Source organism: Rhinoraja longicauda, chromosome 5 (genome assembly GCF_053455715.1).
Source record: "Rhinoraja longicauda isolate Sanriku21f chromosome 5, sRhiLon1.1, whole genome shotgun sequence".
NCBI classification, from domain to species: domain Eukaryota; kingdom Metazoa; phylum Chordata; class Chondrichthyes; order Rajiformes; family Arhynchobatidae; genus Rhinoraja; species Rhinoraja longicauda.
Window position 1 is genome coordinate 39,847,127 of NC_135957.1, and position 21,452 is coordinate 39,868,578.

At 41.0% G+C, this 21,452-nt stretch overlaps 1 protein-coding gene across 3 annotated transcripts in view; it reads left to right on the forward strand.

The window, feature by feature from the left end:
* Nucleotides 1–17,199, forward strand: part of ldah (lipid droplet associated hydrolase) — a 229,875-nt gene extending 212,676 nt beyond the window's left edge. For all 3 annotated transcript variants that reach the window (XM_078399331.1, XM_078399330.1, XM_078399332.1), the window contains one exon: nucleotides 14,933–17,199. In XM_078399331.1, coding sequence (XP_078255457.1) covers nucleotides 14,933–15,124 — 192 coding nt within the window. In that variant the 3' untranslated portion in view covers nucleotides 15,125–17,199. The remainder of the gene's footprint in view (nucleotides 1–14,932) is intronic.
* Nucleotides 17,200–21,452: the final 4,253 nt, after the last annotated feature.

Consider the following 21,452-nt stretch of genomic DNA (forward strand, 5'->3'; position numbering starts at 1 on the left):
CCTGCCTTCTCGCCATAACCTCTGGCACCCATACTACTGTAACTGAAGGGAAGAGAGAAACATATGTGATGAACAGAGTAGACATGTGTCTAACAAGCAGAGATGTCAGAGATGGATGGAAGAGCATGAGGGAGCTGGGAGGCTTAAATGCATTCAATCACAGAAGCGTGGCTGAGGGAAGAACAGAAATAGCAGCTCTATGTTTCAACAGCATTTTAAGGCGTGAGAAGAGGACTTCCACACGTAAAGGAGATATTGGACGAGTAATCAGAAGAAGCATTACAGCAGCAAGGATATATGGGAGGAAATGGTGAACGAAGCTATCTGGGTAGAATTTAGAAATGTGAAAGGGGTGATCACTTTGATGAGATTAGAGTCAGTAGGCTTTGGATTAATATATATGTAGACAAATAGCAGTAGGCCGTAAAAGCAATAGGATTGTAGTAGTGGACAATTTAACATTCTCAGTATTGAGTGGATTCACCTTAGTGTAAGAGGCCTAGATGGGGTGGAATTTGTTAAATGCATCCAAGAATGATTTTATAAGTAGTACTACGGGAGAGCAAGCTGCACTTATCCCTTTGGATGGGCAAGTGGTGGAAGAGTATGTGGAAGAATTATTTGCACAATTTGGTGAGCTTTAGAGTAGTCATGGAAAAGGATAAGTTTGGTGCTAGTTGGGTGTAAAATTAAGTTTTCAACGCAGGTAATTTAATAATAATTCACTCTACGTTCAACTAGTGTGTGTTGAGCACAGCTTGTGTGGGAGTGAGAATTTGGGCTGCTTTGACCAGATACATATCCTCAGCTATTTATGTGCAGATTCCAGAAGTCACCATTCAACAGTGATTGGTGTTAGCTTACCGTTATTCGAAACAAGAATCTAGACTATTATTTGTCTTGTCCTGCGCAATGAATTTTATTAATTCTTTGGAAACAAAATGGGAAATATTCCCCTCAATCTCCACGTTTACATTGTTTAAGGCAGCATCTTTCTATGAAGGCTTGTTCAACTGTTTGCCTGGTTTGAAATTTTAAATATTGAGTTTAAAATATTTAAACTCAAATATTTTTGCCATCTTAAATTTTTTTGTAAATCTTTACATAGTTGTGGTATGATTTGGAATGTTTCTGAATGCTGTAGCCTCTTAATTGGGAGGTTAATACACAACCACTCTTTGTGTGTTCCTGTCCTTCCTCAGGATCCACCACAGGGTGGTCGAATATGATGATAAGCAGGAAAAGGAGAGAGAGAGACAGTGAGTGCTCTGTGAACTGTGATAATGAGCATGCATGGTGTTCCTCTCCCATTTCCTTCAAAATGCACAGACACACACACACACACACATGCATACTCGCACAGGACCACAAACACACACATCCGCAACACACCTCAAATGCACCATCACAAGCTCGCACCTGTGCCCACAAACACACACACATGTCAACAAATCCACTCACACACAAAGACGCATGCACATCCACAAATGCACATGCCCACACACAAATACACACACATGTGCCCACAAACACGCACACAAATACAAACATCTATATGTGTATACACACACACACGCAGCATGTGGAAATGTGAGCTTGATCACGGAAGTGAATGACCTAAGGAACAAGTCAATCGTTATTTCATACTGACAAATCCATGAAGTGAAGGATGCTTAACTGAAGGGAAGCATATAAAAGAAAAATACTACAGATGTTGGAAACTCAAAATAAAAAGTTTCAGCTTGAAGAAAGTATGTGAGGATTTTTGTGCAGCCCCTTGAGATCAATCTGTGGCTGGAACTCTCATGCTAAACAGCATAGGACAGTGCAGCAGAGGAACAGGTCCAATCACCCAGAATATACAGTAGATGCAAACCATGATGCCACTTGCCTGCAATTGGTCAATATCCCACTATTCTCTACTTACTCATGTGTCTGTCCAAAAGACTATTAAACATTGCTCCAGCACCATCCCTAGCAGCAGATATTTGACATTTCATCCCTGGGAGAAAGATTGGGGGAAAATCACTATCTATGCCTTTCTTAAATTTATCAACATCTATTGACTGACCCTGCTCCTTCCCCTCCAAAAAAATCAAATGTCAGTTGCAGCACTATCATAGCAGTTTTTTACTTCTTAGTCACACCCTTCATTTGACACTTTCAATGTTGGTGCATTCTACAGCAAACATCTACCTGAGTAAAAGCTAGAACACAGCAGGACTGGACTCTCTCCGATGGGCACATACCGGGACTCAGTAGACAGTAGTCAGCATCTTGAATATGCATGGTGGAAGGAATGGTCCCATTCCTTGGCAATTGGGATCCACATTGTTTTTCTCAAGGGTTCAACAGAATAACAGTAGCTGGAGTCAAGTTGCCCAATACTGCCATCCCTTAGAAGGTCCCCAGCTCACCACTAAATTCAAGAACAGCTTCTTTCCCAATGTCATTGTGCATTTGAACAGACCTCTCATATGCTAAGGATGTATTCCAGATCTACCAATGTACCTCGTTGCGGTCTTTGTACTTTTTTAATCTGCGCTTCTCGACAGCTGTAACATTAGACTCTGCACCATATATGGTTTGATTTGCCAAGATAGCATGCAAAATAAAGTTTAAACGTGACAAAAATTACCCATCACACCAAGCTGCTCATAAACAAACATGAGAGGAACAACCTACATGAGAGGAGGATCAGTCATCCTCTGAGTGTTGAACCCCTTCTGTGTCTCTCAAGATCTTGTGTAATCGGTTTTGCTCCATGTTTTATAGATGTAAAACCTGGTGAGATCCCTTTTCCTTAAGTCCTCCCTGATTTTACTTGACTCCAACCGGTGTGGCTGCGGCTGCTCCTCTACTACATTGACACCAGGGTGCACTAGTATGAATCACAGGATTGTTGCTGCCAGGATCCTTTTGTCAATGGACAAGGGTCGACTGACAGCCTTCTTTATGTAGCCAGTTCTTTAGTGACCTCTGTTAAGGGAATGCAGGTATGTGAAAGCAGGGGGGGCACCTTGGTGCAGCAGGAGTGCTGCTGCTTCACAGCTACAACCCTTCTCACACCTCTACTCACCCCGACCTCAATCCCGACCACCAGAGCTGTCTGTATGAAGTTGTTCCTGTGCCCAATAGCTTTCCCCCAGATATTCCAACCTTGTCCCACAACCAGAAGACATGCTGGTCGGTAAATTACTCCGAACGTAGGTGTGGAGTAGGAGAATCAGTGGGGAGCTAATGCACAGATGAGACGAGAATAGGTTGCAGGGAAGTGTGCGGGAATGGGATCAATGGGATTGCTCTGAGAGCTGGCATAGATTTGTAGGACCAGATGGTCTCCTTTTATGTCATAAGGAAATGAAAAATATGAGAATGCCATAAAAGAACTGCAATAGGTTGTTCCCAGCTGAAAAAATCTCAATTGCACCTCTCCTCGCTCAGAAAATCCCTTTGCTTTTGTCCATCTCAGCTGATCATAAAAACAGCTGTACCTTGTAATTCTGAGCCTAACTTTCCCTCAAGTGAACATAGAAGCAGAAAAACCTGGCTTTGTAACTTTACTGGCCCCCCCATCATTCAATGTGGAGCCAAGCAGATTTGTATTTTTCCAAATAGAGGGTGAGAAAGTCTAAACGCTTGATGAAATTTGGGCTTGAAAACTTTGCGTGCCTCGATCATTTATTGAAATTCCACCAAAAGTGTTGTGGAATATTTAGACCTGAGTTCTGAAGACTGCTTTACCAGTAGGCTGCATGTTAAACAATGATCACGAGTTGGTGTAGAATGAGAGTAATGGAAGCAAGTGAGCACAGAAAAATCTTGGCTAGCCCCGTGCTGCTCCGGGTTACCATCGCCTCGGTGCAGGGTGGAGGAGTGGTCACCTGCCTGGCCAGCTTGGACCTGAAGAAGGCCTTTGACACAGGCCTGTACTTGCCTTTTTATAAGAAACATGAGGAGATGCAGGTAATTTGTCCTGTTCCACCAAGACAAACAACAAATTACCTTTTCATAGGTATAATATCTGCATGCTGGCATAAAATATACCTGTAAATCTGTCTACAAGTATAAAACATAAAAGGGGAATATTTTAATATATGGTGAGATATTGGATAACATTGATGTTCAAAGGGACCAAAGTGTATGGAAATCAGGACACAAAGTGTAACTCAGCGGGTCAGGCTGCATCTCTGGAGAATACGGATAGGCGACGCTTCGGCCCAAAACATTGGTTATCCATGTTCACCAGAGATTCACCCTAATCCACTGAGTTACTCCAGCACATTGTGTCTTTTTTTGTAAACCAGCATCTGCATTTCCTTATGTCTATCATATACAAATCGGTGTTGCTCTGCTTAACCTGAAAGGGAGACGACAGCAAATATTTGCTAGACTTGTTCCAAAGAAGGCAGTTTTGCTATAAGAAGAGAGATTAAGCTGGCTGGTTTTATAATCTCCAGAGTTTAGAGGACAGAAGATTTCACTGAAACTCGCAACATTTTTAACGTCTGGATGCAGGCTGAATGTTTTCCATGTTTGTAAGTTAATAATTTCTTCCATCCATTTCCAGATATTTGTTCAGTTTGTGCAACTTCACAATCAATATATACCACTATAGCATTTTTACAGTTGGCAAATCACATAGATTGAAGGGCCCCATGTCTAACAGGGCTTCTTTTCTCTCTGCTGCTCCTCTGCAGTTTCAACCATGGAGCAGCACCAGGTTGAAACTCGCTCTCTTTAAGACACAAATGACATCCCCTCAGCTTTGCTCTCACATAGATCAAAGTGACTGCCTTCCTTTCAAGAGCCAGGATTTTCTGATCATTCCAGTCTCAGAGTAAATCCCAGATTGACCAATACAAGGAAGAGCTGCTGTACAGCTGCTGATTCTCTATTGCCGAGTCAGGAAAGGCACCTTATTCAGGGTAGAGTACGACTGAAAGCAAAACACAATGTGCTGGAGTAACTCTGCAGGTCAGGCAACAACTGGAGAGGGCATAGACAGCCAAGGTTTCAGATCAGAACCCTTCTTCAGTCAGTAATGTCCCAACCCAAAATGCGGTCTGACCTGCTGAGTTCCTTCAGCACTTTGGGTTTTGTTCAATATTCCAGCATCTGTAGTTTCTTGTGTCTCCAGAGATACTGCTAAACTTGGAATTGAACAATAAAATATATTTCCTGAGTTAGTTCTTAAAGAAATGGTTTTTAAAGCTGTGCAAAGAAGAAAGAATTCTTTATGAGTGAGAGGGAAATAGTAGCGCAGAGATGTGGAGATGAGTTGTGTTATTGAAGGCTAAGAGAGCGGCATGGTTGCACAGCGGTAGAGTTGCTACCTTACAGCACTTGCAGTGCCGGAGACCCGGGTTCGATACCGACTACGGGTGCTGTCTGTACGGAGTTTGTACGTTCTCCCCATGACTGCATGGGTTTTCTCTAAGACCTTTGGTTTCCTCCCACTTACCAAAGGCGTACAGGTTTGTAGGTTAATTGGTTTGGTATGTGTAAATTGTCCCTAGTGGGTGTAGGATAGTGTTAATGTGTGGGGATCGCTGGTCGGTGAAGACACGGTGGGCCAAAGAGCCTGTTTCTGTGCTGTATCTCTAAACTAAACTAAAATAAAATAAAGAGAAAGTATATTCAATGCAGATTAGCAAAGAGAATGACAGAGTAGAAAAAGAGGAAGGACACAAATATGAGTCACAGGTTTGGCTGTTTTTTTTACCATCTGCTACATTGAAAGCTATTAAACTATTAACATAACTCTATTTACATGGCGACAATGAAACCTAGCATAAATGCAATGATGCCACCAGGGTCTTGTGACCAAATATCTCACATGATGCATCTGAGAAAATTTGTCTTGGAATTATGAGATTTGAAACCTATATTTCACACCATTTAACTATTTAAGAAAAAATCCTCAAATTCATTCCATGGATTTTCTGTGATATAGTGGCTGGATTTAAGCCAGATGGATAACAGCTGTAAGCATGCAGTAGTTCTCCGGGCACCCTAATCACTCCTAGTGATAGATGCAACTCATTGTATTTCCCAAGAGTGCTTTCCATTACTAAAAGTAACTTGTCTTTCATCTAGGTATGGATTGTTTATTAGTAATATTTCCACACCTAAGTTGCTTGATTTCTTCCAAATAAACAGTCGTAACCTTGATAATTAACTTCCTATTTCTTGTGGAAGTTTTTATTTTCCCTTCAATTAATTTCAGGTTTAATCTCACAAATGTGAACCATGTTTTCCTTTCCCAAGCAGTAACCATTTCACTATGCGCCCCTTGAAAAGGATTTTAATTATTTTTCTTTAAACAGTTGTGCTTCAGAATCCATGAACATAAGATTTATAAATAATTAATATAAAATAGCAATCATTTTATTTTGCATAGGAAACACAGATTTCATTTGTTTATATATTTTACATTTTGCATTTTGGTAAGTCCAAATTGCTTTGCAAATTCACTGTATGAATAACATAAAACAATTTGAAGGTACTTATTCACAAAATGCTGGAGTAACTCAGCAGGTTAGGCAGCATCTCAGGAGAGAAGTAATGGGTGACGTTTCGAGTCGAGACCCTTCTTCAGACTGATGTCAGGGGACGGGACAAAGGAAGGAGAAAGGTGGAGACAGGAAGATAGAGGGAGAACTGGGAAGGGGGGGAAGAGAGGGACAGAGTAACTATCTAAAGTTGGAGAAGTCAATGTTCATACCGCTGGACTGCAAGCTGCCCAAGCGAAATACGATGTGCTGTTCCTCCAATTTCCGGTGGGCCTCACTATGGCACTGGAGGAGGCCCATGACAGAAAGGTCAGACTGGGAGTGTGAGGGGGAGTTGAAGTGCTCAGCCACCGGGAGATCAGGTTGGTTAAGGCGGACTGAGCAAAGGTGTTGAACGAAACGATCGCCGAGTCTACATTTGGTTTCGCCGATGTAAAGAAGTTGACATCTAGAAGAGCGGAAACAATAGATGAGGTTGGAGGAGGTGCAGGTGAACCTCTATCTCTCCTGGAAAGACTGTTTGGGTCTTTGGATGGAGTTGAGGGGGGAGGTAAAGGGACAGGTGTTGCATCTCCTGCGGTTGCAGGGGAAAGTTCCCGGGGATGGGGTGGCTTGGGTAGGAAGGGACGAGTGGAACAGGGAGTTACGAAGGTAACGGTCTCTGCGGAACATGTTATTCATACAGTGAATTTGTTGATTATGTTGCTTTGTTGATATGTTGATTAGTGTCAACATTTATGGGGAGAAAATTGTCAACTGTCAAATGTGGTTGAGAGGGAAAGGTAGATCAGCCATGATTGAATGGCAGAGTAGATAGAAACATAGAAACATAGAAAATAGATGCAGGAGTAGGCCATTCAGCCCTTCGAGCCAGCACCACCATTTAATATGTCATGGCTGATCATCCAAAATCGGTACCCCATTCCTGCTTTCTCCCCCATATGCCTTGATTCTGTTAGCCCTAAGAGTATCTAACTCTCTTGAATATATACAGTGAATTGGCCTCCACGGCCTTCTGTGGCAGAGAATTCCACAGATTCACAACTCTCTGGGTAAAAAACGTTTTTCCTCATCTCAGTTCTAAATGGCCTACGCCTTTTCCTTAAACTGTGACTCCTGTTCCTGAACTCCCCCAACATCAGGGAACATTCATTGATAGACTGAATGGCCTAATTCTGCTCCACTGTCGTATGGTCTTAGGATTTTGTGCCTGAACCACAGTAGCATCAATTTTCCTGGAATTCCCTCAACTTTTACCGTAAAGTATTTGACTCAAAACATTGCAGAATTTTGGAAGTGAATGGATTTCACAGTGAACTATATGCCCAAGCCTGTCCATCATTTACATCCATCCATCAAAACATACATCCAAATTAATCGGTATGTAAAAATGGCCACGCTCCTGATTCCCAAATGTGACCAATTTCCAGTTGTGCACATTCAGGGTTAATTTCTCAACATTGCAACTATTTTTAAACTCCATAATGATACAACGATATGTTCTGATCTTTTATTTGCTATTTCTGACAGCATATTTTAAAAATGAACACCTCCCCCTGAGTTCTGCATATCATCTTTTTAATTTAATCCATTGTTATAACAAGTTGTAACAAATGTAAAAATTGATACTCAAAAGAATACTCATGAAAAAACACCATGCTAATATACATGACTGTTAGTAAAATGGATGGAAAATGTATTTTCATACCAGCAGAGGTAGTATATATTTGGGAATATTCTTATGAGAAGAGGTAGGTATTTTGGCACTTTTTAGCACTGACAAAATGTGATTTGGGATACACTCTGACAGGAAACTCTAAACTGCCATCTTAAATTTTATTCTATACCATTGTTTAGAAGATTTTTCATGACTTTAAATAAACAAACAAATCTGTTTATTTAACTGCACTTATAAAATTAAGCATTAATTGCTGCCATCGAGGGAAACCAATTTATCATCATTTAAACCACCTCAAAAAGCCTGGTGAAGATTGAGCCCAGTGTCAGGACTCTTGTAAGAATTGTACAGCAGCTCCACCTTTCACAAGGGCAAAAGGAAGTCCCTGCAGACATGAGAAATTCTGCAACCAGGTCTCTGCCACCTTGAAGAGGGTTCAAACAGAGCTGTGCAAGATATTCAGCAAAATTCACTGGAATAAATTCAGGAGCTACATTTAAAAATAAGATTGTTATTAGTATTGGCTTATTATTATCATGTGCATTGAGATACAGAGAAAAGCTTTTGTTTGTGTGCTAAGTTAAATCATACGATACATAAGTATAGTTAAGCCATACATCAGGTAGTGCAAAGAGAAAAATATCAGAGTGCAGAATATAGTTTTATAGCATTATAGTTACAGAGAAAAAGTCCAACATCTGCAACGTGGTAAATTGACAGATTAGGATTGCACCCTAGCTTATGGGAGGACCACTCAGTAGTCAGATAACAGAGGGGAGGAAGCTGTTCCTGAATCTGGGGGGAAGTGGGCCAAAGCTTTTGTATCTTACTATAGACTGGGGTGAAAAAGGTCTTTGATTATATTGGCTGCATTCCCAAAGCAGAGTGAGGCGTCAAAGAGTTGTTGGTGGGGAGACTGGTCTGCAGGATGGACTAGGCTACATCCACAACTCTCAGCTATTTCTTGTGGCCTTGGGCAGAGCTGTTCCTAAACCAAGCTGTGTTGCAACACGATAGCACACTTATTACAGTGCATCTGTAGAAATTAGTAAGAATTGTTGGAGATATGCTGAACTTCCTAAGTCTCCTGAAGAAATAGAGGTGTTGGTATGCCTTTTTGGCTGCAGCTTTAATGCGGTTGGTCCAGGACAAATTGTGGGTGAAATTTACACTTAAGAATTAGAAGCTCTCGATCATTTTCACTTCGGCACCATTGATGCTCATTTGGAGCATGTACTCTCACCACACTTTCTAAAGTCAATAACTAGCACCTTCATCTTGCTAACATTGGGGGAGAGGTTGTTGGCCTGACACCAGTCTGTGACAGCAGTTGCCTAATAATTTAGGGTAGCCGCAGGGTCCTTGAATATGGACCAGTGCACTGCCTGGGAAGAATCTCAACTGTTTCCTCAGAGCAGCACGATACGACTTTGTGTACCATATCCTCCCACCTCAGTTTCTGCTTCTGAGCAGGAACGAGAGACACTGAATGTCAGATTTTCCAAAGTGCGGTCGTGGGATACAGTGGGAAGGCATCTTTGGTGGTTGTGGGGGAGTGGGGGAGCAGTTCTCCCACAACTAGAGAATAGATCCAGTCTGAATAATAACTACTGAATGATCACAGACTGGCTCCAACCAACCAACTTGGATGCCATCTAAAACCGCATGATACAAAGGCCATTATCTTTGTGGAACTGTGGAACTATCAGTTTTTAGCCTGGGAGTACATATTGTCCTGATATTGCTGCTTGCAGACATGGAATTACTTGGAGCCCGGTGTTAAGTCATTTAAAAAGAGGATTGAGCATCTAGATCTCCTCAACTTTGGTCAAAAAGTCCCACTTCAAAATTTAATCACTAATCTACTCACTCCGACCTGCGCGAGATAACCACTTATGAGGTGTTTGCGCAGTAATCAACCAGAACCAGGTCCAGAGCCAGACCCTTTTGCATGAAGCACACTTTCGATAACCATTTGGCTCTTATCAACCACTGTAGCTTTGGATGCTGGAGTATTGTGACTTGGACAGGTTGTGTGAGTGGGCGGATGCATGGCAGATGCAGTTTAATGTGGATACGTGTGAGGTTATCCACTTCGGTGGTAAGAATAGGAAGGCAGATTATTATCTGAATGGTGTCAAGTTAGGAAAAGAGGACGTATAACGAGATCTGGGTGTCCTAGTGCATCAGTCGCTGAAAGGAAGCATGCAGGTACAGCAGGCGGTGAAGAAAGCCAATGGAATGTTGGCCTTCATAATAAGATGAGTTGAGTATAGGAGCAAAGAGGTCCTTCTGCAGTTGTACAGGGCCCTAGTGAGACCACACCTGAAGTACTGTGTGCAGTTTTCGTTTCCAAATTTGAGGAAGGATATTCATGCTATTGAGGGCGTGCAGCATAGGTTTACTAGGTTAATTCCCGGAATGGCGGGACTGTCATATGTTGAAAGACTGGAGCGACTAGGCTTGTATACACTGGAATTTAGAAGGATGAGAGGGGATCTTATCGAAACATATAAGATTATTAAGGGGTTGGACACGTTAGAGGCAGGAAACATGTTCCCAATGTTGGGGGAGTCCAGAACCAGTGGCCATATTTTAAGAATAAGGATAAGAATTAGAATAAGGATAAGAATAAGAATAAGGATGAGAATTAGAACGGAGATGAGGAAAAACTTTTTCAGTCAGAGAGTTGTGAATCTGTGGAATTCTCTGCCTCAGAAGGCAGTGGAGGCCAGTTCTCTGAATGCATTCAAGAGAGAGCTAGATAGAGCTCTTAAGGATAGTGGTCAGGGGGAATGGGGAGAAGGCAGGAACGGGGTACTGATTGAGAATGATCAGCCATGATCACATTGAATGGTGGTGCTGGCTCGAAGGGCCGAATGGCCTACTCCTGCATCTATTGTCTATTGTCTATTATGTTGTAGGTCTTGCCTTTGACACGAAAAGGATGATAATGTAAGGCTTCTAAGTATGCATTCATCCTATCATCTTGATCCTTGAAATAATAATGGCATATCATAATCATTAAGTGAAAGAATCACAATCGGCCCTAGGTTCCCAAGTAATAACCTTAATAGGTCTGTGTCTTTATACTGGCCGATATTTCAAAGGCATTGAAGTGTGATGTTAGGAAAATCTTATTGCAATTACAAGACCTAGTGATACCATATCTAGAGTATTGCAAACAGCTTTTTAGTCAGATAATTGAAGGAAACCAGGCTGATTTATTGCAGTTCTGTATTCAGGCCAAGACCTGTGACCTTGCACCCTTTAGACCTCCCTGATCCTAAAATTGCCGGGTGGGTTTTCTGCTTTAATTTAGCCCATGTGAAGTGGAATCTGAGTGCAGACCACCCGAGCTAATACGCCCACTAAGCCTTATTAAAATGCCTCACTCATGACTAGCACAAGAGATTATGAACAATAATTAAAATGTCCGAAATGGTATCCTTTCCCTGAAACGTGCCAGTCTGGATGCCTGTCTGATCCCTGACCTGCATCTCCTCATCAGGTAGTGTTGTACCTTTAATCTGCTGAGTAAAGTTACGCTTATTAATGTTCAAGATTTCGTTCATTAATGGAAATTTAACATATATTCTATCCCTCCCTTCCACGCTATTTAAAAAAAACATCGAATCCCAATATCTTCTTTCATTTTATATAACTTAAAGCATGAAACATTGTGCACCTGTGGCATTTTAAAATCGGTGAGAATCATTATCTTTAATAAGACTTGACAAACACCACAGGGCTCTCCATTTGTTCCTCAGTGGGATCCTGTGAAACCAGGCGTTCCTCTAGTTTCCAAACTTTTCCTGCTAAAATCATGCAAATGTTTCTTTTACAGATGGTGTTCAGCAGAAATATGTAGCCGTTTTTTGTTCTCGTGTAAATATAATGCTCTGATAGGAGAAAGTCTTTTTTAAAGTGAGCACTTTCTGAAAAGTCAAAACTTGAAATGCAAAGTGATTAAAATGTTTTGGCCTTTTTGAAAGCTCCATCGTTCATGGAGTTTACTATCGACTTGCTCTGCATGGGCATAATCCCATCCTATTCGAAGCAAATGGGTTTAATTATAATGCGTTATTATATTCAAATGCAGTCATGTTGCCTTCTCAGCAAGATCAAGCAGTCGAAAAGGCTGCTGGAAAATTGCACTTGGCACAAAAATCTGATGATTCTAGTCCTGTGGATCCAGGCCAAATTTTCAATTCCCCCAGCACCTGTTCTGCCCCTGTGCTGCTGGATTTAGCACCTGAAAATGTACCCCCTTGTCTGTCACCAGCTATTAACCTTTGAACTCTGATTTATGGTAAGATTTGAAACTACTAAATGTACTTTTGAAAACCGTACTTATTCGAGAAATGTACTCGTGTTTTAAATGGCATTTCATTATTATTTGGGTCTCATTTGAAGTTAAAAAAATGCAAATATTTTACTCAAAGCTGTAAATCTACACTTTATTGTACTCTGCTTCTAAAGGCACCCAATAAATCACATTCTTTTTTATGGGTTAAAAGTGAATTGTGGATCAACTTATACTCTTTTTAAATAGGCACACATTTTGTGTTCCAAGAATGTCCTAAATCCGTCCAAGAATAATATCAGTGTTGAGATGTAATAATTCCAAGCCCTGCCCAGTGATGTATTCTGACAACATTCTAATCCATTTCTTGGCCAAGTAGCTAGTCATCTGGGCACTCTGCAAATTCTGAACTTTTGGCCACTTGTTTCCAAAGCAACTGTCATAAATAATATTCAACTTATTTCCTGTTAGCAGTTAAAGTACATTGTTTTAAATAATTCAAAAATACAAATAGAAGGTATGTGATTAAATATTTGACAGCTTAAGGTACTTTGGTGATTATTTGTTAAGTGCTCTGAAACATTTTTCGAAAGCCATCTGCTGTTCCCTCATCACTAGAAATGCGAAACTAAAATAAAAAAATAAGTCAGCTAAATATGGGAAAAGTTGCTAAGCTTTTCATAATTATAGTTTCAAATTATATTTTTTTGTCGAATGAGAACTTGAGTGCTGTAAAGAAGGCTCTGGTAATTATTCCAGAAATGATTTTTGTAGGAATCTTAAGACTATTCCAATCGGAATGTCGTGAACTGAAATAGACAATACTGCCTTCAGTGAACTGAAGTTTCCAAGCACAACTTCAAACAGAACATGTTGCAAATAGTTCTTTCCAGCATAATCTCCTCTGCAATTATACTTGTGAAGTTTCCATGGCCTTCACAAGCAATGAAAATTCTGAAAATATATTTGCAAACTTTACACTGTAACATAATTTATAAGATCACCTGTCTAAGACTGAAAAAACTGATGTGCCAAGTCCAGTGATATATAAGATATGATGCTTGTTGAAACTGTACTTGGAAAGTTTATTTTCAGAAGTGAATACCACCTTACATAGTATCTTATGATGCATGCAGATTTGTTTAAAAATTGCATAATCTGTTCCAGTCAATCCTGAGGTAAAAGTTCAGTGGTGTATCCCTGTTTTATTTGCAATATTAATGCAGTTTCAGACAATATTTCATCCAGCAGTGAAATGTGATGACAAACATTTTTGTGTCATGTTACAAATAAAATTATAAAAGGACTGGACAAACTAGATGCAGGAAAAATGGTCCCAATGTTGGGGGAGTCCAGAACCAGGGGCCACAGAATAAGAATAAAGGGGAGGCCATTTAAAACTGAGATGAGAAAAAACATTTTCACCCAGAGAGTTGTGAATTTGTGGAATTCTCTGCCACAGAAGGCAGTAGAGGCCAATTCACTGGATGAATTTAAAAGAGTTCGATAGAGCTCTAGGGGCTAGCAGAATCAAGGGATATGGGGAGAAGGCAGGCACAGGTTATTGATTGTGGATGATCAACCATGATCACAATGGATGGCGGTGCAGGCTCGAAGGGCCAGATGGCCTCCTCCTGCTCCTACTTTCTATGTTTCTATATTTTGCTTCACTCGGGAAATTCGATAGATCACCCATTACTTCCCCAGTTATTTCTTAGTCAGAGGTGCACCGGACGGCATCATTCCCTATGCAATGGTGCTTTTGAAGTAAGCACCAGAGCCTGCATCATATTGTCCCAAGAGCAACTCTTGTTGCACACTCTCAGGCAACTCGCCCCTCCCGATGCTACGCTGAACTGTGACCTCTATTAGGTAAGATTCTGACCCGAGGTTTGGACCATTCCCATCCACGCCAAGACTGGCTCAAGGTTTCCCATACACTCCCATACACTCCAAGGATGTGGCTAACTCAAGGCACAGACCAACCCCTCCCCCAAACCCATCTCAATTCAATGCAAAAACCTGATCTCACCCTCATCCTTTCATCCACTATATTTGTCAATTGTTGAACTAGAAATGTGTCAATACCAGATTAAGGTATCTCCAAAAGGAAGACCATTAATTCAAAATGCAAACCCTATTCTTTGCCTTACTTTCCCCAACCTCAATTCAAGGCCAATGCCTGATCTTTCTCCCCATTGCACCTAATCCCCCAACTTGAATCAAGGCACTGGTCTGAATGCTCCCCACCTCCCATTTGGTTGTGCATCAGATTTCCATGCACTAAAACTTAATGCTGGAATACCACGCCTTAAAGTGGTTTCAAAGCATCTTATTCATTTGTTATATATTTCATCGAATAAATAGCTGCTGATGGAGTGAATTCGGGAACTAAAACTTTATTGACAGTATGTATTTGTGTCTCCCTTTTAGCTTATCTTTTACTATGGATCAAATGATCACTGGTGCCCTGTTGCCTATTATGAAGATATGAAGAAAACCTTTCCAGGAGGAACTATTCTTCTTTGCCAAAAAGGAATTCGGCATGCCTTTGTTTTAGATGCCAATATAGAGATTGCTCAAATGGTTCCAGAATGGTTAAAGACAGATCTTGCAAACTTGTAATAAACCTTAGTGTGTACATAATGTACAATTTAAATAATTATTTTAATTTACATTAAATAATACATTAAATGGTCTTAGGATTCTAATGTGTTTAAGAACAGAGATATGCCCATATTATTTAAACAAAAATATATTAAATCGTAGACATGGCTTCCAAGCAGACTTGAATGAATAATTGGTTGCTAAAGCTATTTATGATTGCATTGTAATTTGTGTATCTATGTATAGCCTGAGCAAGTAAATCTGTTTTGTATCAGGGTAATTTTTACAGGCTAATGTCCATTGGCATTCATTGTCTGCTTGCAACTCGTTTTTACTAGTTTTATATGTCAATCTAAAGAATGTTTTAGAGTTGTTGAAAAGCATAAATGCAACTTTTCCAAGCCCTGCCAATCACTGGCAAGGGAAAATATTACAAGTTACTTTAAGATCATTCTTCTGTATTTGTCAAACTCTCATCTACCAAATCTCATCTTACTCGAAACCTGTCAAGACCAAATCAGCAATTAAGGTATTTCCAGAATGGAGAGCCATGTGTAATTGTATCTGGAGTCTGTTAATGGAACTAAAATTGGTTTCAAATAAAGTACTCCATTGCCAACCTTTTAAAGATTCCATCACCAACTTCCCCAACCTCAGTTAAGCCCTGTGACCAGTGTTAAGATAGCTGGCCTGTGCATCAGTGGTTTCAATGACAAAAGTCTTATGAAATATGCCCATGCATATATTTATCTATCAGTTAACATTTTACAGCGAGTTGTTAATTAACAGCTACTATCTAGTTGTAGCAGCAGCCCCCTGAGACATTCTGAACAATTTTCCATCCTCCAGTCAATCTTCCAAAACAAACCGACTAAGTCGGTCAAAGACTCCATTCTTTCCTTTCCTACAGTTCTTTCCTACACAAAGACTCCATAGTGGATTCTATTTAAATTGCCATGCTGTGTTTTCTAAATGATTAATTTCTTAATATAATCTCAGGCTCTACTAATAATTTTTACTGCACAGCCATTATTTAAGATTTTGATATTGCCTCCCTCAGGACAAGAATCTTTCTGGTTCACATGATGAAATAACACCTAGAGTGCCTACAATAACACCATGCAACCGAGAGCTTGTGGCAATGCAGAAGTGTTATGTTGACAAGCATAGAAGTGCATAGCATTTCCTGAGTGGACCATTCCATGCTTCTTGGCATTTTTTGCATTATTTCAGGCAGCACCTAATCGAAACCATTATTTCAATGCACCAAATATTAGGCGGTGCATTTGCATCACATTTTCCATGTACACTCAACATAATAATCCGCATCGAATCCCTCCAGAGCAGCAACAATGCCCAACCTCTCCCTTGGGAGCTAGGATATCAATTTACCAACGGTCTTTCAATGTGAAGTGTGTCCCTCCAACCTCCTTCTTTAGTCCTCTACACCAGGATGGTGACACAAATGGCTGCAGATGTTGGAATCTGCAGCAAAAATCAAACTGATGCAGGAACTCAACAGATTGAGCAGCATCTGTAGAGGCAAAGTAATGGTCACTGTGTTTGGGTCAAGACCCTGCTTCTGAGCTGGTGCTATCCATGTTCTCCAGAGTTGCTTCCTGATCTACTGAGTTACTCCAGCACTTTGTGTCCTTTTTAGAGACTAACTGAGTTTCTTCTCCCTCTTCCTTCTTGTCTGCATGGTGTTTTTCAGTTAGGTGGTGGGTGTAGATGATGAGAATGGTATTTTGTGCTGATCAGTGAGTTGCTCAGCGGGTCAGGCAGCATCTTTGGAGAACATGGATAGGTGACATTTCAGGTTGGGACCCTTGTTCAGACTGATCTTGGGTGGGGGGAGAGAAAGCTGGAGAGGATGAGGGTCACGACAAAGCCTGACAAATAATGGGTAGATACGGGTGAGGCAGGGGGCAGGATGGATAACCAGATGGTTGGACAAATCCCTGAGACGTAAAGATAGAAAGTGTGCAACAAAGGGATTGAAGACTTGCAAATTGTGAAGCTAAAGATGGAATGTGTGTGGTAGGGGAGTGGGAGGGGGAGGAGCATTAGGTCCCAATCCAGGTGGCGCATAGGAGAGAGAGTGGAGTAAAGAAAGGGGGAGGGGTGAGAGAAGGCAGAGGGTGTGGGGGTGGGGAGTTGAAGATGCCAAAAAATTGAGAATTCAATGTTCATACCTTTGGGGTCTAAGGTATATCAGTGGAATATGAAGTACTGTTAATGGGACCAGCAAACATACAAGCAGGTACTTAGAGCAATGAGGGAAGAATGGATAGATTATGAAGGTTCCTAAGACATTTGAACACCAAGAAGATTCTACACGTATCTTCCGGTGCATTGGGTGGCCTGACTAGTGACAGTGGTCATTAGGAGAAGAACCTTCTCTTCTGGTCTCTTGAGGCTCCAAACAGGGGAAAAAACCGCTCTTGTCTTTTAAGAAAAGCTTCTGTTCTTTACAAACTTAGAAGGAGCAACACTATCCCATATCAGTCCTTTTGCTTCATCACTCTCCTGTAAAACTGCATGTCGAAACGTTCAGGGAGGGCATAGAATAATCAGTTCATCCAAGTGTCTGAACTGGTGTAGGTTAGCAATGCACAGCATCAGTCAAAACATTTGTGAGATGTTGGTAGCATGCAGCATGAACCAAGGCATTCTCCACAATAAATGGGGAAGTGCTGCAATGCCCAATGTCCATGGCTTAGCAGGACGGTCACAAACTATCATGATCCTCTGTCCAGAAGACAGTGTCGTGTATAAATCGTGTGGGACCATTTTAAAGTACCCAGTGTGGTCCTGCTTTTGAATTACATCAAACCAGTTAACGCTAAACATGTGAAGTTCAAATTCCTTGCCACAAGAGTTGACAACCCCCTTGACCTTGCTTGTGACTTTCTCACAATCCAAGGAGAAAGGTTTATAAGCTTGCTCATGCTCAGGGTCGGATCAAACATTCCCTCTCAATTTATTGGCCCCACCTCTCCTCCACATGAAGTGGACTTATCCACACTGATGCATTCCATTGTGTTTTATTTTAGTTACATTTTTATTTTGTGTGTTCTGCAAAATAATCTATTATTTTTAGCCATGCATTTGACATGTGAACATTCTCATCCTCTTGCGAGAGCCTTATAATCATTCTGATTGTAAAATAAAAAGCTACATGGAAAAAACATCACTACCTGTTTAAGTTGTGTTGTAATCTCTCTCCCGAAGGTTAATTGTTTGTTCTATCTCCAACTGAGGAGCTCAGTCCCGTTTTTAACTAAGTTGTATATTTTAACTGCATTTCCAGTTGCTGATTGAAGGAAGAATTTTCAATGCAATGTGCAGTTCTGTTACATCCACTGCTAATGTAGAGGAAGGAGGAATAAGTTATACAAGTCTTGGTAGAGGGCTGTCTTACAAATGGATCAATGCAAGGAACTACATAGAAGATGTACTGTGATAACAGTGTGACACTTATAAAGATAAGAATGAATAGGATCTGCATGTGTGCAATGCCAATCCACCAAATGTGATTTATTACACTGTAAATGAAACTAAGCTTCCAATATATGGGTGTCCCAAGGTTTATTTCCATTCCAAGCATAAGAAAACAAATGAGTCCACTAAATGTAGAATTGTGGAACCCATCAGGTCTTTTACAAAACGTTTGGAATAATTGTACAGTTCCATTGATCTTATGTGACATCCCATGTCAGCTTTTGCGAGGACAGTTGCATTCCCACTAAGACCTGGATCTGGTTCAACAACGACAAGCCCTGGTTCACAGCAGAACTCAGACAGCTCCGCCAGTCAAACGATGAGGCCTACAGGAGCGGGGATGCAGACCTCTGCAGGCAGGTCAAGTACAAGCTGAGAAGAGGAATCAGAGCTGCCAAGGAAAGGTACTCTGAGAAGCTGAGGAGCAAGTTCTCAACTAATGATTTCTCTTCAGTTTGGAGAGGCTTGCAATAAATCACCAGCTACAAGAGGAAAAACCCCCGCTCCTTGTTCAATCGTCAGCTGACCAACGACCTGAACGAGCTCAACTGCAGGTTCGAGAAACAGAAACATAACCCTGGGACACCGTCCCCCACCACCCCCTCCCCCTCCCAATCACCACTTCACACCTACTCACAGCCTGACTCCATTCTGCAAAGACTGGACCCTTCCCCACCAACTCCTCCCCAATCACCACTTCATAGCCACTTACAGCCTGACTCCAGTCTGCAAAGGCACATTCCTTGTATGTGTACATACTTGGCCAATAAACGTATTCATTCATTCATTCATTCATTGCAGAAGGCATCGGTGATTATAGCTCATGAAATCTCATTTTCTGCATGTACAGTATATTCTGCACTCACCTGTTAAACTAAAAGGCAGTAATTCATTCTAAAATGTCATCATGTATCACAAATGGCTCACGATGCAACAGACCATAACCTAAGATATTCAGACAAGTTGTTTATTGAATAAAACTTTGGGACACAATATACTTTTTTCTTCACAGCTCTATGCTTAGGAATTGCAACCTGTAAACCACTAAAGATTAAAACAAATTGAGCTTTTTTTATCCATAACAACCCCATTTAAAATCAAGGATGAAAGTAATTGCAAAAGAAATTAAATCAGGTGATAATCCATCAAGTGATAGGAGCAGAATTAGGCCATGCAGCCCATCAAGTCCACTGCACTATTCAATCATAGCTGATTTAACTCTCCTCCTCAACCCCATTCTTCTGCCTTCTCCCCATAACCTCGACACCCATACTAATCAAGAATCTATCTCTGCCTTAAAATATCCATTGACTTGGCCTCCACAACCTTCATGGCAATGAATTCCACAGATTCACCACCATCAGACTAAATAAATTCTTTCTCATCTCCTTCCTAAAGGGATATCCTTTTATTCTGAGGCTATGACCTCTGGTCCTAGACACTCCAAATAGTGGAAATATCCTCTCCACGTCCACTCTATCCAAGCCTTTCACTATTTGGTAAGTTTCAATTAGGCCCCCCCCCTCTCTTGTAAACTCCAACGAGTAGAGGCTCAGCGCAGTCAAACGCTCATCATATGTTAACCCACTCATTCCTGGGATCAGTTGTAAACCTCCTCTGGACCCTCTCCAGCACCAGCACATCCTTCCTTAGATATGGGGCCCAAAATTGGCTCACAGTACTCCAAATGTGGTCTGTCCAGCGCCTTATAAAGCCTCAGCATAACATCCATGTTAATGCTAGCATTGCATTTGCCTTCCTTACTACTGATGCGACTTGCAAATTATCTTTTTGGGAATCCTGCACCAGCACTTCCAAGTTCCTTTGCACCACATTATGTAATCTGCTTTGTTCTTGGTCGTTCGAGTTGCCGAACCAGGCTGATATGCTTTCTATCGTACACAGAGTCACAGAAATATCTGGAGAAATGTTAGAAGCACTAAGATAGCTTTGCAAAGTATCAACCTTTAGATCAGGTTTAGAGCTTCCTCTCCTACCAAAATGATTCGATCCACTTTTCACCAGACTTAATGTGCGGGGATTGCCGGTCGGCTGGGACTCGCTAAACTGAACTAAAGAAAATTTGAACCCTTTTGGAGACTCTGCAAGCCTATTAAATCTGCATCTGCCTTTTTGGTCACTGCATTGTTGCACAGCAGCTGTCAAAATGTTGTACCCATGCAATGGTACGTTGGCGATCCTGTTAAGAATCAAGGACTGTTTACCCCAAACTGAAAAGTTGCATTATTCTTTCAGTGATTTACGGGGTGATGGGCAGAAGTCCTACCGAGTGCAATGATGATGTAGAGATTTTAACCCATTGAGTTTCTACCCCATGGGATCTCAAGCATGTGGCTGAACATTGAGCCAGAGTGGCAATACATCATTAATATTCAGATGCACTTTAAAATCCATGCCCATGGCCAAGATTTTAATCATCTCAAGTATGTTTTTCTCTGGCAAAGCATACACTTCAAATTGTTCACACTTCTGTTGTGCTTTTTTTCCCAGTGATAAAATTGGTATAATATTGCAGATTTTGTTGCAACATAGATTCTTGAGGACAGATTCTTCAACATAGTTTTCACTTACAGAAAAAATTTGGTTATTGGTCAATATTGAGTTTATTGATCCGATTTGATCTGCAGGTTAGGGCTCTACCACTGCTCTCTGCAGTCTGAGGGTGGTGTAGAAAAATTGTTCTGGATCCAGTGACTCCCACCATGAGTTTATTTTAGGTTTAGGTTTATTATTGCATGTACAATGAAAAGCTTTTGTTTGTATGCTAACCAGTCGTCTGATAATACATATGAATACAATTAAGCCATGCATGTGTACAAAA